This window comes from Nannospalax galili, unplaced genomic scaffold (genome assembly GCF_000622305.1).
Source record: "Nannospalax galili isolate Female #2095 unplaced genomic scaffold, S.galili_v1.0 scaffold7, whole genome shotgun sequence".
In the NCBI taxonomy this organism is placed as follows: Eukaryota; Metazoa; Chordata; class Mammalia; order Rodentia; family Spalacidae; genus Nannospalax; species Nannospalax galili.
In genome coordinates, this window is record NW_008359081.1 from 1107194 (window position 1) to 1123360 (window position 16167).

The 16167-nt window shown below is 38.8% G+C and overlaps 1 protein-coding gene across 2 annotated transcripts in view; it reads left to right on the forward strand.

Moving 5' to 3' along the window:
• Pdk3 (pyruvate dehydrogenase kinase 3) overlaps window positions 1-16167 on the forward strand; it is a 78987-nt gene that overhangs the window by 45990 nt on the left and 16830 nt on the right. For both annotated transcript variants that reach the window (XM_029558436.1, XM_008822720.3), the window contains exons 6-9: window positions 3851-3928; window positions 13154-13230; window positions 14563-14664; window positions 15190-15300. In XM_029558436.1, the coding sequence (XP_029414296.1) occupies window positions 3851-3928; window positions 13154-13230; window positions 14563-14664; window positions 15190-15300 (368 nt within the window). The remainder of the gene's footprint in view (window positions 1-3850; window positions 3929-13153; window positions 13231-14562; window positions 14665-15189; window positions 15301-16167) is intronic.

Sequence of the window (16167 nt, forward strand, 5' to 3'; positions counted from 1 at the left end):
CTCCCACATCACTCATCAAGAAGATGCCCCTCAGACATGGCCACAGGCCAGCCCAATAGAGGCAATTTCCTGATTGAGGCTCCCTCAACCCAGGTGTGTCAAGTTGACACTAAAGCTATCCAGCACATAACAGATATTTGTTTTTACAGTAGACGTGATTAACACAGAGACCTGTAACTGGTCAATGTGCAGAGAATAAGAGTCCACATTCTTTTTATGTTTGATCTTACCCAAAAGGCAAAAACTGCACTCTTTTTAAACTTGATAATGAATTGCTATACACAGCCACGTTAGTGGTAACTCAAGGACTGTAGTCTCCAGTTTAACTAGAAAGAACACTTTCTAGTACTGTAATTGACTGCATTTTAAAAACTTTATTGTGGGCTGGAGGATTGTTTTATTTAGCAAATGATAAATTTGTTGTTTTGGTTTTCACAGTGCTGGGAATTGAACCCAGGCCTTTCACATACTAGGCAGATATTCTACCACTGAGCTACATCTCCAGCCCTTAACCAATTACTTATTATGTATGTATTGTGTACAAAGCATTATAGTATGCCCTGATAATTTTCTTTTTCTTCTTTTTTCTTTTTTTAAAATATTTTATTTATTATTTGTATGTGTATGTGTGTATTGCCTGCATGTAGGTAAGTGCACCTATGTCGTGCAATGCCCATGGAGGACAGAAGAGGCTGTTGGATCCCCTGGAACTGGAGTTATGAACAGCTGTTAGCTGCCATGTGGATGCTGGGATTCGAACCTGGCTCTTCTGCAAGAACAGCCAGTGTTCTTAACTGCTGAGCCATCTCTCCAGCCCCTCTTTTTTCTTTTTTAAAGACAGGATCTCCTTGTAGCCCCAGCTGGCCTGGAACTTGCTATGAAGACCAGGCTGGCCTCATTCTCTGAGATCTGCCTGCCTCTGCCTCCCAAGTGCTAGGATTAAAGGTATGTACCACTATGCCTTGCTATGCTTTGAGAATTCATGTACATTAATATAAATTTTTACTATCAATGCTCCTAGGATGCTCTTAGCTGACTGGTGTGTGAGTCATTGTGATGTCTTGAGATTTTTTAAGAATAATGAAGTAATTCATAGTTATAGTATTGATACACTTCACTGTATAATGATGCTAAAAATACTGTTATTCACATGTAGTTTTAGGAGCCATGCTGAGTCTTTGAGTTTGAAGTTGGTCGCTTCTATTTGGGCGCCACTGTCTTCCACACGTGTATAACATTTTTTCAATGCTATCGTAATCCTACTAGTGGCAAAACTAATGCAATGGAACATTAAGTAGATTTAGTTTCATAATTTTACTGTTTTATAAGGAAAGAGATGTTCAATATTTAAACATCTTCATTATGCACCTGGAGGAGGTCTGGTATATTGACTTTGTACATAGATAGTGAAGCATTATTTTTGCTTTTCATTATTTGGGGTCTTAAAAGTTCGTGGTCGGCTTTTGTGCTATCATGTCACTAGGTGGAGATGTAGCATTGTTTGATGGTATAGCCAAAGCAAAAGAACCGATTTAGATTTCTTTCCTTTCCTTTCCTTTCTTTCTCCAAAATACTTTACAGATAATTGATGAGGTTTATTATATAAGTCCTAGAAAAATCTTGAAAGTTCATTATGGTTCAAAATTCTAACCCTCTTTTCAGGGTTAAAATCCAGCCCTACTTTAATGTCTATTTTCATACTGATAATGCTTTTTAAAAAAATTTTTCTTCTTACTAGCATTTCCTTTTTACTTTCTCTTTTTATTTTATCTTGTCAGAATTAGTCTGATGTTTCCATCTTTGGTTCTTTGTAGTGTTTAATTCTAAAAGTTTTATGGGAATTTTGGTATGGGTACAAATAATATTAGATAATTAGGATATAAAATTCTAGGCAGCAGTGTGAGGTAAATGAACTTAGAGTCTGAACATACCCTATTATCTTTGTATTATTTTAAGATAATAATGTCAAATTTTAACACTTAAATTCTCTGGGGCTTATTTTTCTCCCTTTCTTCCTTTCCATTCTTTTCTCACCTCTTGAATTTTAAACAAGTATATTCTCTATGCACAGTGTTGACATTGCAGTATAAAAGAAGTTCAAGCCTGTCTCTAAGAAGCTGAGGTGCAGTTGAGAACATTGCAAGTGCACCCATGAAACATTTTTATGCAATTTGAATATCTGAGCTTTGGAAATTGTGAAGGCAAAACTTAAAAGTCTTGTCCTGGCAAGCAGTCTGGCAGTTCTAAAGTGTTCAAATAGAGAGATACTATATGAATGACCCAGCAATTGTCCATTCCTAAGTACATATCTAACAGAAAGAACGTGTTCACACAAAAACTTAGACATCAATGTTCATAGCAGTATTAGTCATAATAACCAAAAGGTGGAAGCAACTTAGATGTCTATCAACTGATGAGTGGTTAAGAAAATAGTATATCTGTGCAATGGACTATTACTTAAATGTTCTTATATTGTAGAATATAAACTATAAGGAATTGAGTGCTGACTCATGTGATGACAACATAGGTAACCCTTGAAAACATTGTCATAGTTTCTTTTCCTGTTGCTCTGATAAAATGCCCTGCTAAAAGCAGCTTAAGGGAGAAAGGATTTCTTTGATTCCCAGTTCCAGGTTATAGTCCATCACAGCAGGGAACTCACAGTGACTGGCCACATCACATCCATAATAGCAGAGAGCAATGAAATAATCCATGGTAGTGCTTGGCTCACTTTCTTCACTCTTGTACAGTTCAGAATCCCTTCACAGGCAATGGTGCACCCACGGTGGGTGGGTCTTCCCACTTAAGATGATCAAGATAATCCCCCACAGACCAGCCATAGGCCAGCATCCCTCATTGACACAGCCTTTCCAGGTGATTCTAGATTACGTCAGATTGTCAAAATAACCATCACAAGCACTATTCTAAGAAAAAGAAACCAGTCACAAAAGATCACATATTAATAGGATTCAATTCAGTTGTAATGTCCATAATGGTGAATCTGTTATAGGCAGTGTAGAACATGGTCACCTAGGGCTTGCAGAGAGGAATGAGTAAGGGACTTCTTTTGTAGTAATGAAAAGTTGATTGTGGTGATGGATGTACAACTTGGGAGATAAACTAAATACCGCTAAATTGTTTGTTCACTTTAAGTGGGTAATTTTATAGTGTGAGAATTATGTGTCAATAAAGTTTTTTAAATAAGTTATCAAAAGGTTTACAATTTATCAAATCAAGGAATACCTATTGACCAGCTTACACGGGCTCTAGACCAAGTTCTGTGTACATTATAAAGCAACTGTAAGGCTCAAATCCTCACCTCAGATTGGCTTTTATTCTTTTTCTTCTTTAAAATGGTTTTCAACAGAAAAGTTAACACATCATGAGGCACTTTCGCTTTCTGAATTTATCCCCTACCTTTGGAACTTTCCAAGTTTCATCTTCTAGCTGTTTTTGTAATGACCTTGATTTTCTTACCTTACATCTTTTTTTCCATTGAAAAGCAAACTGTTGCACCTTAGACTTCATATCAGACCCAAGCTGTTATGTTTAACTAACTTAAAGGAAATTTTAAAATGAGAATGGTGGCTCCAGTCATTTAAATTCTGTGTCCAATAGGTTGTGCTTGACATAGTCCTAACTCTATTGTTATTAGTCTATGATTTTAATATGGCTGTATTAAAACCAAGGAGTCTTTAGTCATGGTAATGTATTGAAGCCAAAAGACTGTTTTAAAAGATGGCAGTTGATTCATTTAAGGTCAGGTTAGACAGTTTATCCTTACTTCATGTATACACCCACATTTGTACCTATGCCATTGACGTAACAGCTAAATTCTTCTTTCTTGCAGATGCATATGAAACAGCCAAGATGCTCTGCGAACAGTATTACCAGGTAGCTCCAGAGCTGGAAGTCGAAGAATTCAATGGTAAAAGAAAAAGCATTTTAGTGTCAATACAAAGAAGCTGACTAAAATGATGGTTATATCTAGGCGTATTTCAGAGAAATCTGTAAATGATGCTGCTTTCTCGTTTTTATATCTTCTAAAAATGGTTTCTGTGCCTTTTTCCTGGGAATATTCTTATAAGTAGCTTTTGAATAGGAATGTGTCATGTATCAGATCTCCAAGTACTTAGCACAGAAATAATTAAGGAAAAAAGCACACAGAGTTATAAATAGGTAGTTTTTAAAATTATAAATGCAAGCAGTCAATAAATGTGGGAAAATATTTAACTAGTAAATAAATGCAGACAAAAATACAGAGAAATGCTACTTTCATCTTTCAGAGTGACATGGCATGGCATGGCACTTTTAGTCTCAACTACTCAGAAAGCTGAGGCAAGAAGATAGTTTTAGCCTAGGAGTTTGGGGCCAGCCTGGGCAACAGAGTAGACCTGTCTCAAAAAAAAAAAAAACCAGAAACAAAGAACTTTAATGTTTTCTATTTGTTCCCAGAAAAATACTATCACCAACACAAGTATTTTTTCTATGTTCACGTGGATATAGCCTTTTTCAAAACTGCTAATAATGACCTTTGACTGGCTTAGCAAATTAAATTAACAGTGGTCATATTTCTTTGGTCTAGTAAATTGAACTTTATAAAATATATTACAAGAAAATGGAGATACGCACACATGCGTAAGAATTATGATCATACGAGTTTACTTAGAGAAAGTTTAGAAAATAACTGATTTCCACAATACAGAAATATTTAAATAAATTGCAGTACACCCAGAAATATTTAAATAAATTGCAGTACACTCATAACATAGAATTCTATTCACCTGTTAAAAATAGTTCTTTAGCCAGGTGTGATGGTGCAGGCCTTTAATCCCAGCACTCAGGAGGCAGAGGCAGGAAGATCTCTCTGAGATTAAGGCCACCCTGGTCTACATAGCAGGTTCCAGGCCTGCTGGGGCTACGGGGAGACCCTGTCTCCAAAAAAAAGTGCTTTAAAGAATATTATGTGTAGGAAAAGTTGAGATTAAAAAGAAAGAAAAGAAATGAAAAATCATGGGTGACTGGAACGATGGCTCAGCAGTTAGGAGCACCAGCTCTTCTTGCAGAGGACCACCCATGTTCAATTCCCAGCACCCACATGGGGAACCACCATCTATAACTCCAGTTCCAGGCAATCTCATGCCCTCTTCTGACGTCTGCGGGCATTACATGGCATGGGTACACTTACATACATGCAGAGAATATACTACTACTACTACTACTACTACTACTACTACTAATAATAATAATAATAATAATAAATAAGCTGGGTGTGGTGGCACAGGCCTTTAATCCAAGCACTTAGGAGGCACAGGCATGTGGATCTCCGAGTTCAAGGCCAATCTTGTCTACATTGTAAATTCCAGGCCAGCTGGGGCTGCAGGGAGACCCTGTCTCAAACAACAACAACAAAAAAAAAAGGGGAGGAAGCTATAAAAGGGTATGATAGTGGAAATTCATTAGAAAATATTTTTAAATCTATCAGATTCTAAATAATAACTCTGGATAACTGGTTTTATGTTAGCCATAAAATTCTGTATTTATTTATGTGTTACATTATTTTTTTTTATTTGTAAATGACCAAAGTCATGGTCATCATGAAAATACAACAGAAATGTAACACTTGAGAGCCCCATTATTCTTTTGGTCCTATATGTTTTTAAGTGTAAATGGGATTGAAACTATCTTTTTTCTGTAACTTCTGTTTTCCACTTTACCTTAAACATTTTTTAAGAAATATTTTACTTATTATTTTTATTTTATGTGTATAAGTGTTTTGCCTGTGTGTATATAAGTGCACCCATGTCGTGGAATGCCTGTAGAGATCAGAAGAGGGCGTCAGATCTCCTGGAACTGGAGTCATGGACAATTGTTAGCCACTATGTGGGTACTGGGAACTGAACCTGGGTCCTCTGCAAGAGCAACCAGTGCTCTTAACTGCTGAGCCATCTCTCCAGCCCCACTTTAACAATCTTTGCATGCAGTAATATCATTTAGAGATTATCCATAGTCCAGATTCATAATTTGACCATTTGAGGAGGTGTGCATTTATGATTTCCAAATTTCCTGTATTTCATATGTTCAGTTTACATGCATGTGTGCATGTGAATACGTGTGTATGTGTGAGTGTGTATGTGTATGTATGTATGTATGTTTGGAGGAGGGAAGGGAGACTTACAAACAGGTAGAAGCATATCTGTAGGTTAGATTAATAATTCTTAGAGTATGGGTATTTCTACTTCCCTCTCAAAGATTCTTTGTAGTTTTGGTGAGCTCTCAAAGCGAATTAAAATGAATCTGGATCTCTTTTTTCTTTTCTTTTCTTTTCTTTTCTTTTCTTTTCTTTTCTTTTCTTTTCTTTTCTTTTCTTTTCTTTTCTTTTCTTTCTTTTCTTCCCTCCCTCCCTCCCTTCCTTTCTTTCTTTTTTAAGTCTTTTTGAGACAGGGTCTCCCCGTAGCCCCAACTAGCCTGGAATTCACTATGTAGACCAGGCTGGCCTTGAACTCACAGAGATTGGCCTGTCTCTGCCTCCTGAGTGCTGGGATCAAAGACGTGCACAACCATGCCCGGCTTTGGATCTCATTTCTTATAACGAGATCAAAGTTTATAGAGACTTCAGGCTGCTGTTGAAGAAAGATAGCCCCGATATTCATTTGACTAGAAGCTATGAAATCACATCTGCTTTCAAAGCCTCTAGGGTTCTTTGAGAAGATCCGTACTTTGTTCTGTGTAAATAAACTGCCAGAACCTAGGGGGTTTGGCTAGAGTGTTCTGATTAGAAGCATTTTAATATTCCATCTCTTTTTACTGGCTGGTCAAGGAGTGGCTTAACCATCTAGATTTGTATTTATCCAAAAATGGAACTTAAAATCCCACGTAGTGACAACTGACTCCTTTCTCTACATGTCAGCCTCATCCATCCTGCAGGCCAAGCCTGTTCTTGCTGCCCTAGAGCTGGCTGTGTTAGCATATTCCTTCCCAGCTAGCTGTCTGGTTGGGCAGCTCATCCACAACAACAAGAGCTTCACAGCCATTTTTGACACTATTGCATGACTGTTATAAACCTTATTTCTGTCACATTTCAAATCCTCTTTTCCCATCACTAAGAGAAATGAGTGCTCTTGTTTGTTGTAGCCTCTCATTTCCTGTTCCTTTGGGTAATGTAGTCTTGTTTTATATTTATGAGTTCCGGAATGCCAAGTCTCTTTGTGAACATAATTAATGTATTTGAGCTCTAACAGACTCTGTTAGCGTTATAGTTCAGAGGTTGGTTTTGGAAAAATTTTAATAGATGCTTTGAGTTTGTACCGAGAGACTGCTTTCCATGGTATAACAGTTGACTTGGTGTTCTGAGAAGAAATCAGATCCAAATTCACTTGGATTCACTTTGAGAGCCTGTCAGAGCTACACACAATTCCTTTCAGGATGCTTCCATTACACAATAGGTACCTTCAACAATAGCACACTCTGCGTTCTGCTCTGGCCTTGAGAATGAGCCTGTCATTCAAGCATTCTGTTACTCATTGAGAACTGGCATTCTGTTAGTTGGACATATTTTGTTTCTGAGTTTGGGGAATATATTGCCTTTCCCAACATGAACCCCTAAAGGATAGTTACTAAGATTATATAGGACACAGCATGGCAACACCATCAGTACCCAGTAGTCTCCACTAGAGCTCCAGTTACTGAAGGAAAGCTATGGCAAGTTTCCTTTGTTGTCTTTTCTGTGACACATTTAACAGGAGCATTAAAGATAGCAAGGGGAACTGGAAAGATGGCTCAGCATTAAGAGCACAGACTGCTCTGACAGAAGACTTGAGTATCGTTCCCAACACCCATGTCAGGTGGATCTCAGCCTCCTGTAACTCCAGCTCCTGGTGATCTGATACCTCTTCAAACCCCCTCAAGCATTGCACTCACATGCACACATCCTCACATGGACTTACATATGCACACAATTAAAAATAATAAATAAGATGTTTACAAGAAATAGCAAGGGAGCCAATCTAGTACCTCACACATACTAAGCACTGTCACTGAGCTACATCCCTGGCTGGTTTCAGATATTTCTGACTATCCATCTGTGGCAGCACATGACTGGCTTCGCCAAAGTCCAGAAGCAGTTTCGTCAGTCTGGTTCTCATTCACTTGCTGTTGTCATTCAGTTTTTCATCTGTGTGGTAAGGCAACATGGCCTGGGAGAAAGATGTGAGCTTTGTAGCTCACTAGGTGATAGACTTTTACACACAATCTGAGCCTTATGTAGGTCGCTTTGGCTTGCTAACGCTCAGCTTCCTTATTCATAGGCTTGCCTTGCAGGGTGTTAGGACAATATCTCTAGAGTCTTAAATACTGTACTGTGCATATACTGGATATTTAGTAAAAGGTGGCTATTAAAATTCAGGACTCAATTGAGACAGATAAGACTTTGGGTTTCTACTTGGACATCTTCACCAATTGTACATCTTTTTTCCTATCAAGAGGGTGGTCTTTAGCTTCGGGTTTAATGGGAAACATTAAAATTTCAATTCAGACCATGTGTAATTTATTTTAAGAACGTTCTTAGAAAAGGTACATATCCATGTGAAATATCTATGTGAAATATTGTGTACACTAATTTAATCACCATTCTCTCACTTAATCTTTGTATTTACATACTGAAATCTGTACTGAGCTCATTTCAGAGATGGAAGACTGAGACCCTAGTGTATTAAATTCCTATTATTAGAGTTGTCCTCAGAGTCAGGCCTTGATTCCCATGTGACTTTGAACCATACTGTATCCTGTTTTTAATAGCCTTCTTTATGGACTTTTGGCAATAAATTTTTAAGTGTGCCACCACCTTTCCTTTTATATGCATTTTTCTGTTTATCCTCCAGTTTCTATTTTCATTCTTACAGGAAAACTATCTGAAAGTAACATTTCTTACATCTATGTCGAGTTCTGTTGACATTTATTATGTGCTGCTTCAACTGATGGCGTATGGGGCAATGACTGCAAATGACCGAGACTTTATTTTTTCTTGAGTCTTAACCCTGAAAAACCCAGGCTACTTTTTTCCATTGACTTTTTAAAGTGTACTATCAGATGGAATATTCCTATTCCATTTATCTTATTTTAGAAAGCTAACAAACCTCTATTAAGCATCTACTACTTCACAGCCGCTAGGCCCAGGATAAAGGAAGAGTCATAGACAAAAACATTTTCCATGGTTTTAAAAGGAAGAAAAGAAATGTCAACTATAATATTCACAAAGAAAAGTACAAGTAATTGAGGAAGCCTTTAGATGGTTCCCAGAGAATGTTGTTTAAACTTAAGAAAGCAAACTATAAAAGGTTTTTTCATTTCCTTGAGATTTGGACTGAAAAAGGTTGAATTGAATTCTGAGGCTGTTTATATAACTAATGATGCCTTTGCCACAAGATAGACTAAGCACTCAGCTTGATTCTCAGACCTCATTACAATGATAATAAAAGAACCCCATGGAAAACAGCAAAGGAAATCAAGGGGGCACATATGTGGGCTACTGTCTTAGTCTCTTCAGGCTGCTAAACAAAAGTACCAGAGATTGCATGTATTAAATAACAGACATTTATTTCTCATGGTTCTAGAAGCTGGGAAGTACAAGATCATGGCACCAGCTGATTTGGTGTCTGGTGAGGGCCTGTTTTCTGGCTTATAGATGACTTCTTGCTGTGCCTTTACATGGAAGAATGGACCGGGGAGTTCTCTGGGATTGTTTTGGCGGGGGGGGGGGGGTTTTTTTTTTTTGGGGACGGGGTCCCCTGGGAGCCCCGGCCGCCCTGGACCTCACTATGTAGCCCAGGCTGCCTTTGACCTCACAAAACCCCGCCTGCCTCTTCCTCCCAAGTGCTGGGATTAAAGGCGTGCACCACCACTGCCTGGCTAGGATCTCTAATCCCATTCGTGAGGCTCACCCTCATGAATTAACTCCGAAAGGCCCTACCTCCAAATACGTTGGGAAATAAGTTTGAAGGTATGAATTGAATGGGACACAAACACTGATTCCGTGGCAGTCGCTAATCTCAACCCCTGAAGAGAGTAGGCAGATAGAAGTCTGCTGACTGATAGGACAGGACTGGGGCAACCACAAAGGGGAAGGCTGCTTTAGAGATGGTAACCAGTGTGCCAAATTATTCTGGAGGGAACCTGGAAGCAGAGCTGGGTGGTGCAAACAGTTAACTAGAATGGGAAGAACAGCCAAAGGATAAGGATTAGTTAGCTGAAAGCTGGTCTAAGGGGAGCATGGAGAGGTGATAGCAGGGAATTGCCCAACTGCCTCAATGGGTTATATAATACAGAGATAAGAAATAGCGGAAACATTCTAGAACCTCAGACAATTTTAAGACAATGGCCATGTGGCATGTTTAAGAAGCAGCTGGTTGAAATTTGAAAATTCTTGAAGAATAGCATGGATACCATGCAAAAGAAGAAACTGGAATATTTTGTACTACAATGAAGATAGATTTTTGTATGTACTACAATGAAGATAGATTTTGTACTACAATGAAGATTGTACTACAGTGAAAAGGAGAGTGCACAGCGAAAAATACACAGCGGTGCGAGAAAGACATAGACCATGCATTAGTGACTTTTCTGTTGCTGCGATAAAATACCATGACTGAAGGCACTGTAAGGAAGAGGTTATATTGGCTTATGATTCTGGAGGGATAGAGTCCATCGTGGCAGGGAAAGCGTGCCATGGCTAATTACATTTTCATCTGCACACAGGAAGCAGAGAGAACAGGAAGTGGGGCTCTACAACCTTGCCCACAGTGACATACTTTTTCTGTTAAGGATCCACTTCCTGAAGGTTCCATAACCTTCCTAAACAGCATCTCCAGTATGGGACCAGGTGTTCAAATATGTGAGCTTATACGAGACATTTCTCATCGAAACTACCACAGACTGAATGTGATGCAGCCTAAAAAGGGTAGCATGATGTTGAGCAGTTGGAAGAATGAAACACAGTCTTGTCTTTTTCACCTTAAGGCTAAGAACAGTTTCCTCCAAGTGACACATGAGTCATGTCATTGGACTCACAGGGAAGGAAACACCCAATGGCATCTCTGCAATGGTTGGTACTTAGGTAGTTATAATATTACCAACACTACTGATTTTTAACTTTTCTAAAAGAATCTATAGGGATTCCACTTTTAGAAAAATTTCAGCTGTTTGAGTATATTGCTAAATAATATTTTAAATGGTCATCAGAGGGTTTGGAATTAAGAATCAAAAGCTCTTGGGACCTGGAGACATAGCTCACTGGTAGAGCACTTGCCTAGGATGTGTGAGGCCCTAGGTTTGATTTCCACTCCCTGCTAGAAATGCTCTTGGATTGGTTGTGTTAACCAGATTCTGTTGTCATTACCAAATATCTGAGATAAACAAGCAAAAGGAGGAAAGATGTGTTTCAACCCATGGTTCTCACGGTTTCGGACTATGAACATACCTCCATTGTTTCAGGTGCAGGTATGTCCATCCCGAAACTCGGGATAGCTATGAGCATGGCCCAACACAAAATCATAAACCACTTACTTCAAACATTGAGGGTTTTTTTTTGTGTGTGTGTTTTTAAAAAATCAATTGTGTGGTTCTCCAGTGTAAACTTTGTAGGTGCTGCAATGTCAAAGGGTTGGATATGCCTGTGGACCTGTGGCAAGGTGGAACATCATGGCAGGAAATACAGGACGAGGCAAATGGCTTAAGTCATGGAAGCCAGGAAGCAAAGAGAAGGAGGCCACCAGTGACCTGACTGCATCACACTAGACCTTACCTCCTAAAGGTTCCACCGTCTCCTCTTAGCAGCACAGACTGGCAGCCATGCCTCTCCAAAGCCTGCTTACTCACTTGTGAATAATGCCACCTACTCTGTGAACCACTAAGTATTATCATAAGGATACAATCTGATGATGTGTATGGAAGCTCATTATAAATTACTTAGAACCAAATGGATGTTAGCTCTAATTTGTATCATTGTCTATGTTCTAATTGAGAAAGGTCATGTAGTTTCAATGCCTCAACTGGTTACAGGTCAGGAGGAGGAGAAAGGACTACATTCTAAGCATCTCCTCTGTTCCCCGTACTGTTTTTGGTGCATTATATAAGGTTCTGTTCTTAGATTTTCCTCAAAAGATCCATTCAAGAGGAAAAGACTGTAGATCTTCAGGCGTTTAGTTTCTGGTAGAAAGTTATGTGAACCTTACCCTCTACAGTATGTCCTGTGTATCATCATATAACCAAATTAACACATTTGTGTTAGTTCTCTTTGTTTCTGTGATAATGCACAAATAAGTAAAGAGGCTTACAGTTTCAGAGGCTTCAATCCATGGTCTGGTGGCCCCATTGATTGGGGCCCAACGCAGAGCATACTGGCTCTGAAGAATCATTGCAACAGAAGAATGTGGCAGAGGCGGCTGCTCCCCTCACAGCAGCCAGAGAAGAGGGCAAAGGGACCAGGGACAGGATACACCCTTCAATGACATGCCCCCAAGGAACTTAATTCCTCTGACCAGGTCCCACCTCCTAATTTTTTAACCATCTCCCAGTACTGCCATTAAAATGGGACTCCATCAGTGGATTAAGCATTCATTACGTCAGCTCCCTCATGAGACTTTCACTTCCCTAAAGCCTATCAGCTGGCAGCTGGTCAAGCCTTGAATGTGAGCCTTTCAGAGAGTAGTTCAGATTCAAACCATAGCTGAGCTATAAGTCCAGTTCAACACCTCCCTTTCTCCTTTGGTTCATACTCTCCGAAATGACTACCAGGATTGGTGACAGGTCTGTCTTCCCAATTGAAAAATACCAAGTGATATTTGGATGTCTTTGTATAATGCTAAAAATATCATGGCACAGGTGATAATATTCCATTTTTGCTCAGCACAGTTTAAAAGACCCTGAATGATTTGTCCAAGATCACAAAGCTGAAGTCAAGGAGTAACTAGAGTTCACTCCAGGCTTGCTTGATTCTGAAGCATGTATTTTTGCTCAGTCACACCATTAAATGTGGGGATCTATATTAGCCTTTTATAGAGGTCTGCTTTGTGTACTTAGAAAATAGAATACAGGCATCATTTTTGGCTTGCTTCTAGTTTGGGTCCTTATTCATTGATGGTTTTGTCTCTGTTTTCAGCCAAAGCACCAAACAAACCTATTCAGGTAGTTTATGTGCCTTCACATCTGTTTCACATGCTATTTGAGTTGTTCAAGGTAAGTGGAATTTAAAAACATGGGAAGAAGTCTTCATTTTAAATTACTTTGATTCTGGGCATAATGGATTCATTAGATTAGCATAAGAAAAAGATTTAGCATAACCATTTTTAAAAGTCTGCTTCTGATATCCTGTGGGCTTTATAATTTGTACACTGTGAGATGAAAAATTGCTGTTTGGTGTAGTTTCGTGAATATTAGTACATATTGATTTTGAAACTTAATTGTGTTTTAGTGACTTACATAAAATCTATACTGTTTTTACTTCAGTTATGAGGTTAGAGTGCTTTTTAGTTTTCAAATCTAGCAAAGGTTTTATTGGTAGTTGCCAGACCAAAATAAAAACTGTTTCTGTATGTGTGTGCTTCTGAGCATTAAGTGTGCTGATGCATTAGTAGTCCTTCCAGTCCCGAGGGATCCTGTAGCCCTTTTAGAATTTGAATCAATTCAGAAGATCTGATGGAGGCAGGAAAGAAAACTGTGGAAGCCTGTTCCAAAAAAGGGGGGGGACTAAAACAAATAACAACAACGAAAAAAAAAACCCTTTTCAAAACTTACTATGGCCTAGGCTCTTGTTTTTATTATCCTGTAGCTAGTGGCATTTACAGTAGCAGTATTACAGGCCCAGGATATTTGAGCTTCATCCCTTCTAATGTGGAAAATACTAAATTGAACACCTGAAAAGTCAGTTACACTGATCTGTTTCCAAGAATGAGAATATTATTGATGTAGCACTGAAGCGGGCATTTGATTGTGAACTTTCTTGTTATGGTCTGTGGCTTTTTCAGACTTTGTTTTTAACTATTTCTCTTTCTTTTTTCACCCCCATGAATAATATTTATGGGAAGCATGAATCATTTCAGTTTTTCTACCTTTGTCAGGGGAAAGGTGCTTTATAAATGCAAGTGATAAACAGGATTTAAAATGTGCAAATCAACCTCTATAGGTACATTACATGTGATTAAAAAACATCCCTCTAGGTTGAGTCAAATAATTAGAAAGTAGGATGGGGCTAAAACTAAATCAAAGTAGAACATCAGGAAAATTTTCCTTGATGTGAATACATGTTTAACCAAACTCTATAGAGGAAAAAAAATCCACAGAAATCTAATATTGGTCCCACAAGAGAATTGTTGCATATAAGTAATCTTGTTTCTTTTTTAAAAAATCATGGTTTGAGGGGTTAGGGGTGTAACTCAGTTACAGAGTGCATGCTTAGCATGTGCAAAGCTCTGGGATCCACCCTCAGCACCAAAAATAATGAATACATTTAACTTAATTGTGGGTTGTGAGTCAGCAGCATCGTTTTCAAAAAATGCCTTATTATTTTAGAATTCAATGAGAGCGACAGTTGAACTATATGAAGATAGAAAAGAGAAATACCCAGCTGTTAAAACGCTTGTTACTTTGGGCAAAGAAGACTTGTCCATTAAGGTAACTGTTTTATTTGTATTTTTACTTTATCAGTTGATTTCATACTATGTAGACATTGAGGAATGAGAGGGAAGTACAGTTATGCATCCATGCTTCCATCAGGAGTGATCTGACCATACATACAGTCATGGTCCCATAAGATTCCATTGTTTAGCACCATTGTAGCCAGCTTGCATTGTAGCCAGCTTGGCATAAGCACACTCTGTGATATTTGCATGATGATGCTGACTAATGACTCGTGTCAGAATAATTCCTGTTACATATGACACGTGACTGTGTTGTGTTGGATTCTTGGCTTAAGTTAACTTGGTGAGCAGGACCTTAGCCCCAAGCCTGTCAGATCTTAGTACACTACTCTGTCTTTGTTTACACTGTTCCCAAAGGAACCACATTTCAGGGGAGTTCAAAGTCCTTATACATTTGAGAGCCCTCTAGCATGTTACTTAATGAACTTATTGCTTCCCACATTGCTTCCCACTTACACACAATTGACTCCTTGTATTTTGGGCATTTTGTATACTGCAGATAAGTGACCTAGGTGGTGGAGTCCCACTTCGAAAAATAGACCGTCTTTTTAACTACATGTACTCGACTGCACCTCGACCCAGCCTGGAGCCTACAAGGGCTGCCCCCTTGGTAAGCATGGCCAACTGCTGCAGAAGGAAAGGTCCCTAACCTAAGGGGTAGAGAATGGCCTACCTCCCCAGGTGCTTGCACTAGCCTTACTTTTATGAGGATGTTTGGATATTTCTGGAAGGGGCAACTTTTTGCCTTAGCTACTTAGTTTGTGAGTTCTTTGGACTTAGAATGCTTTTCTGGTTTGTCCAAGCTGAGCGTGTCACTCCAGACACAGTGCAAAAAAGCTTTTCTCTGTGGTAAGAATGCTACTGAAGAGCCACTTACCACCTAGCCACCACCCTTGGAGGGGTGGAAGTTACCAGTGGGTGAGCAAAGGGGCTGTGCAGTGTGCAGCTGCAGCTCAGTCTTGGACACTTTAGTGCTGAATACCATAGTGGCCCAAGTCATCCAACTTCTTTGATTCTTCACTGGCACATTTGTTTATATAATTAAAATATTTGATTATGGAAACATTAACATTTTCACATTAAATCTAAGCATAAAACATATAGGTGGTGTATACATTTTTAGAGCTCTTTCTGTATGTAGTACTCTAGAAATAACCTTCAGCCGTATTAAGGCAGTAAGAAACGCCTCTGGTTACCATGGTAGCATTTAGATCCTGGTAGGGCCACACTTTCTTCCCCTGCTGAGTGTTTCTAATTGACAAACAACAATTGAACCCTTTGTCATTAAACACAGCAACATATCTATCAGTCTGCAAAATGGCTCAGGGTATAAATTAAGTTTCATTTTAAAGTCCTACCTGACTGATAAGCACATAAGATTATATTTGTATGAATAAAATCAAACACTTTGCATCATTATTTGAGCAGTTTGTTAACTCAGCATGTGGAAAACAGAGGAAGTCATTTATGTAGTATT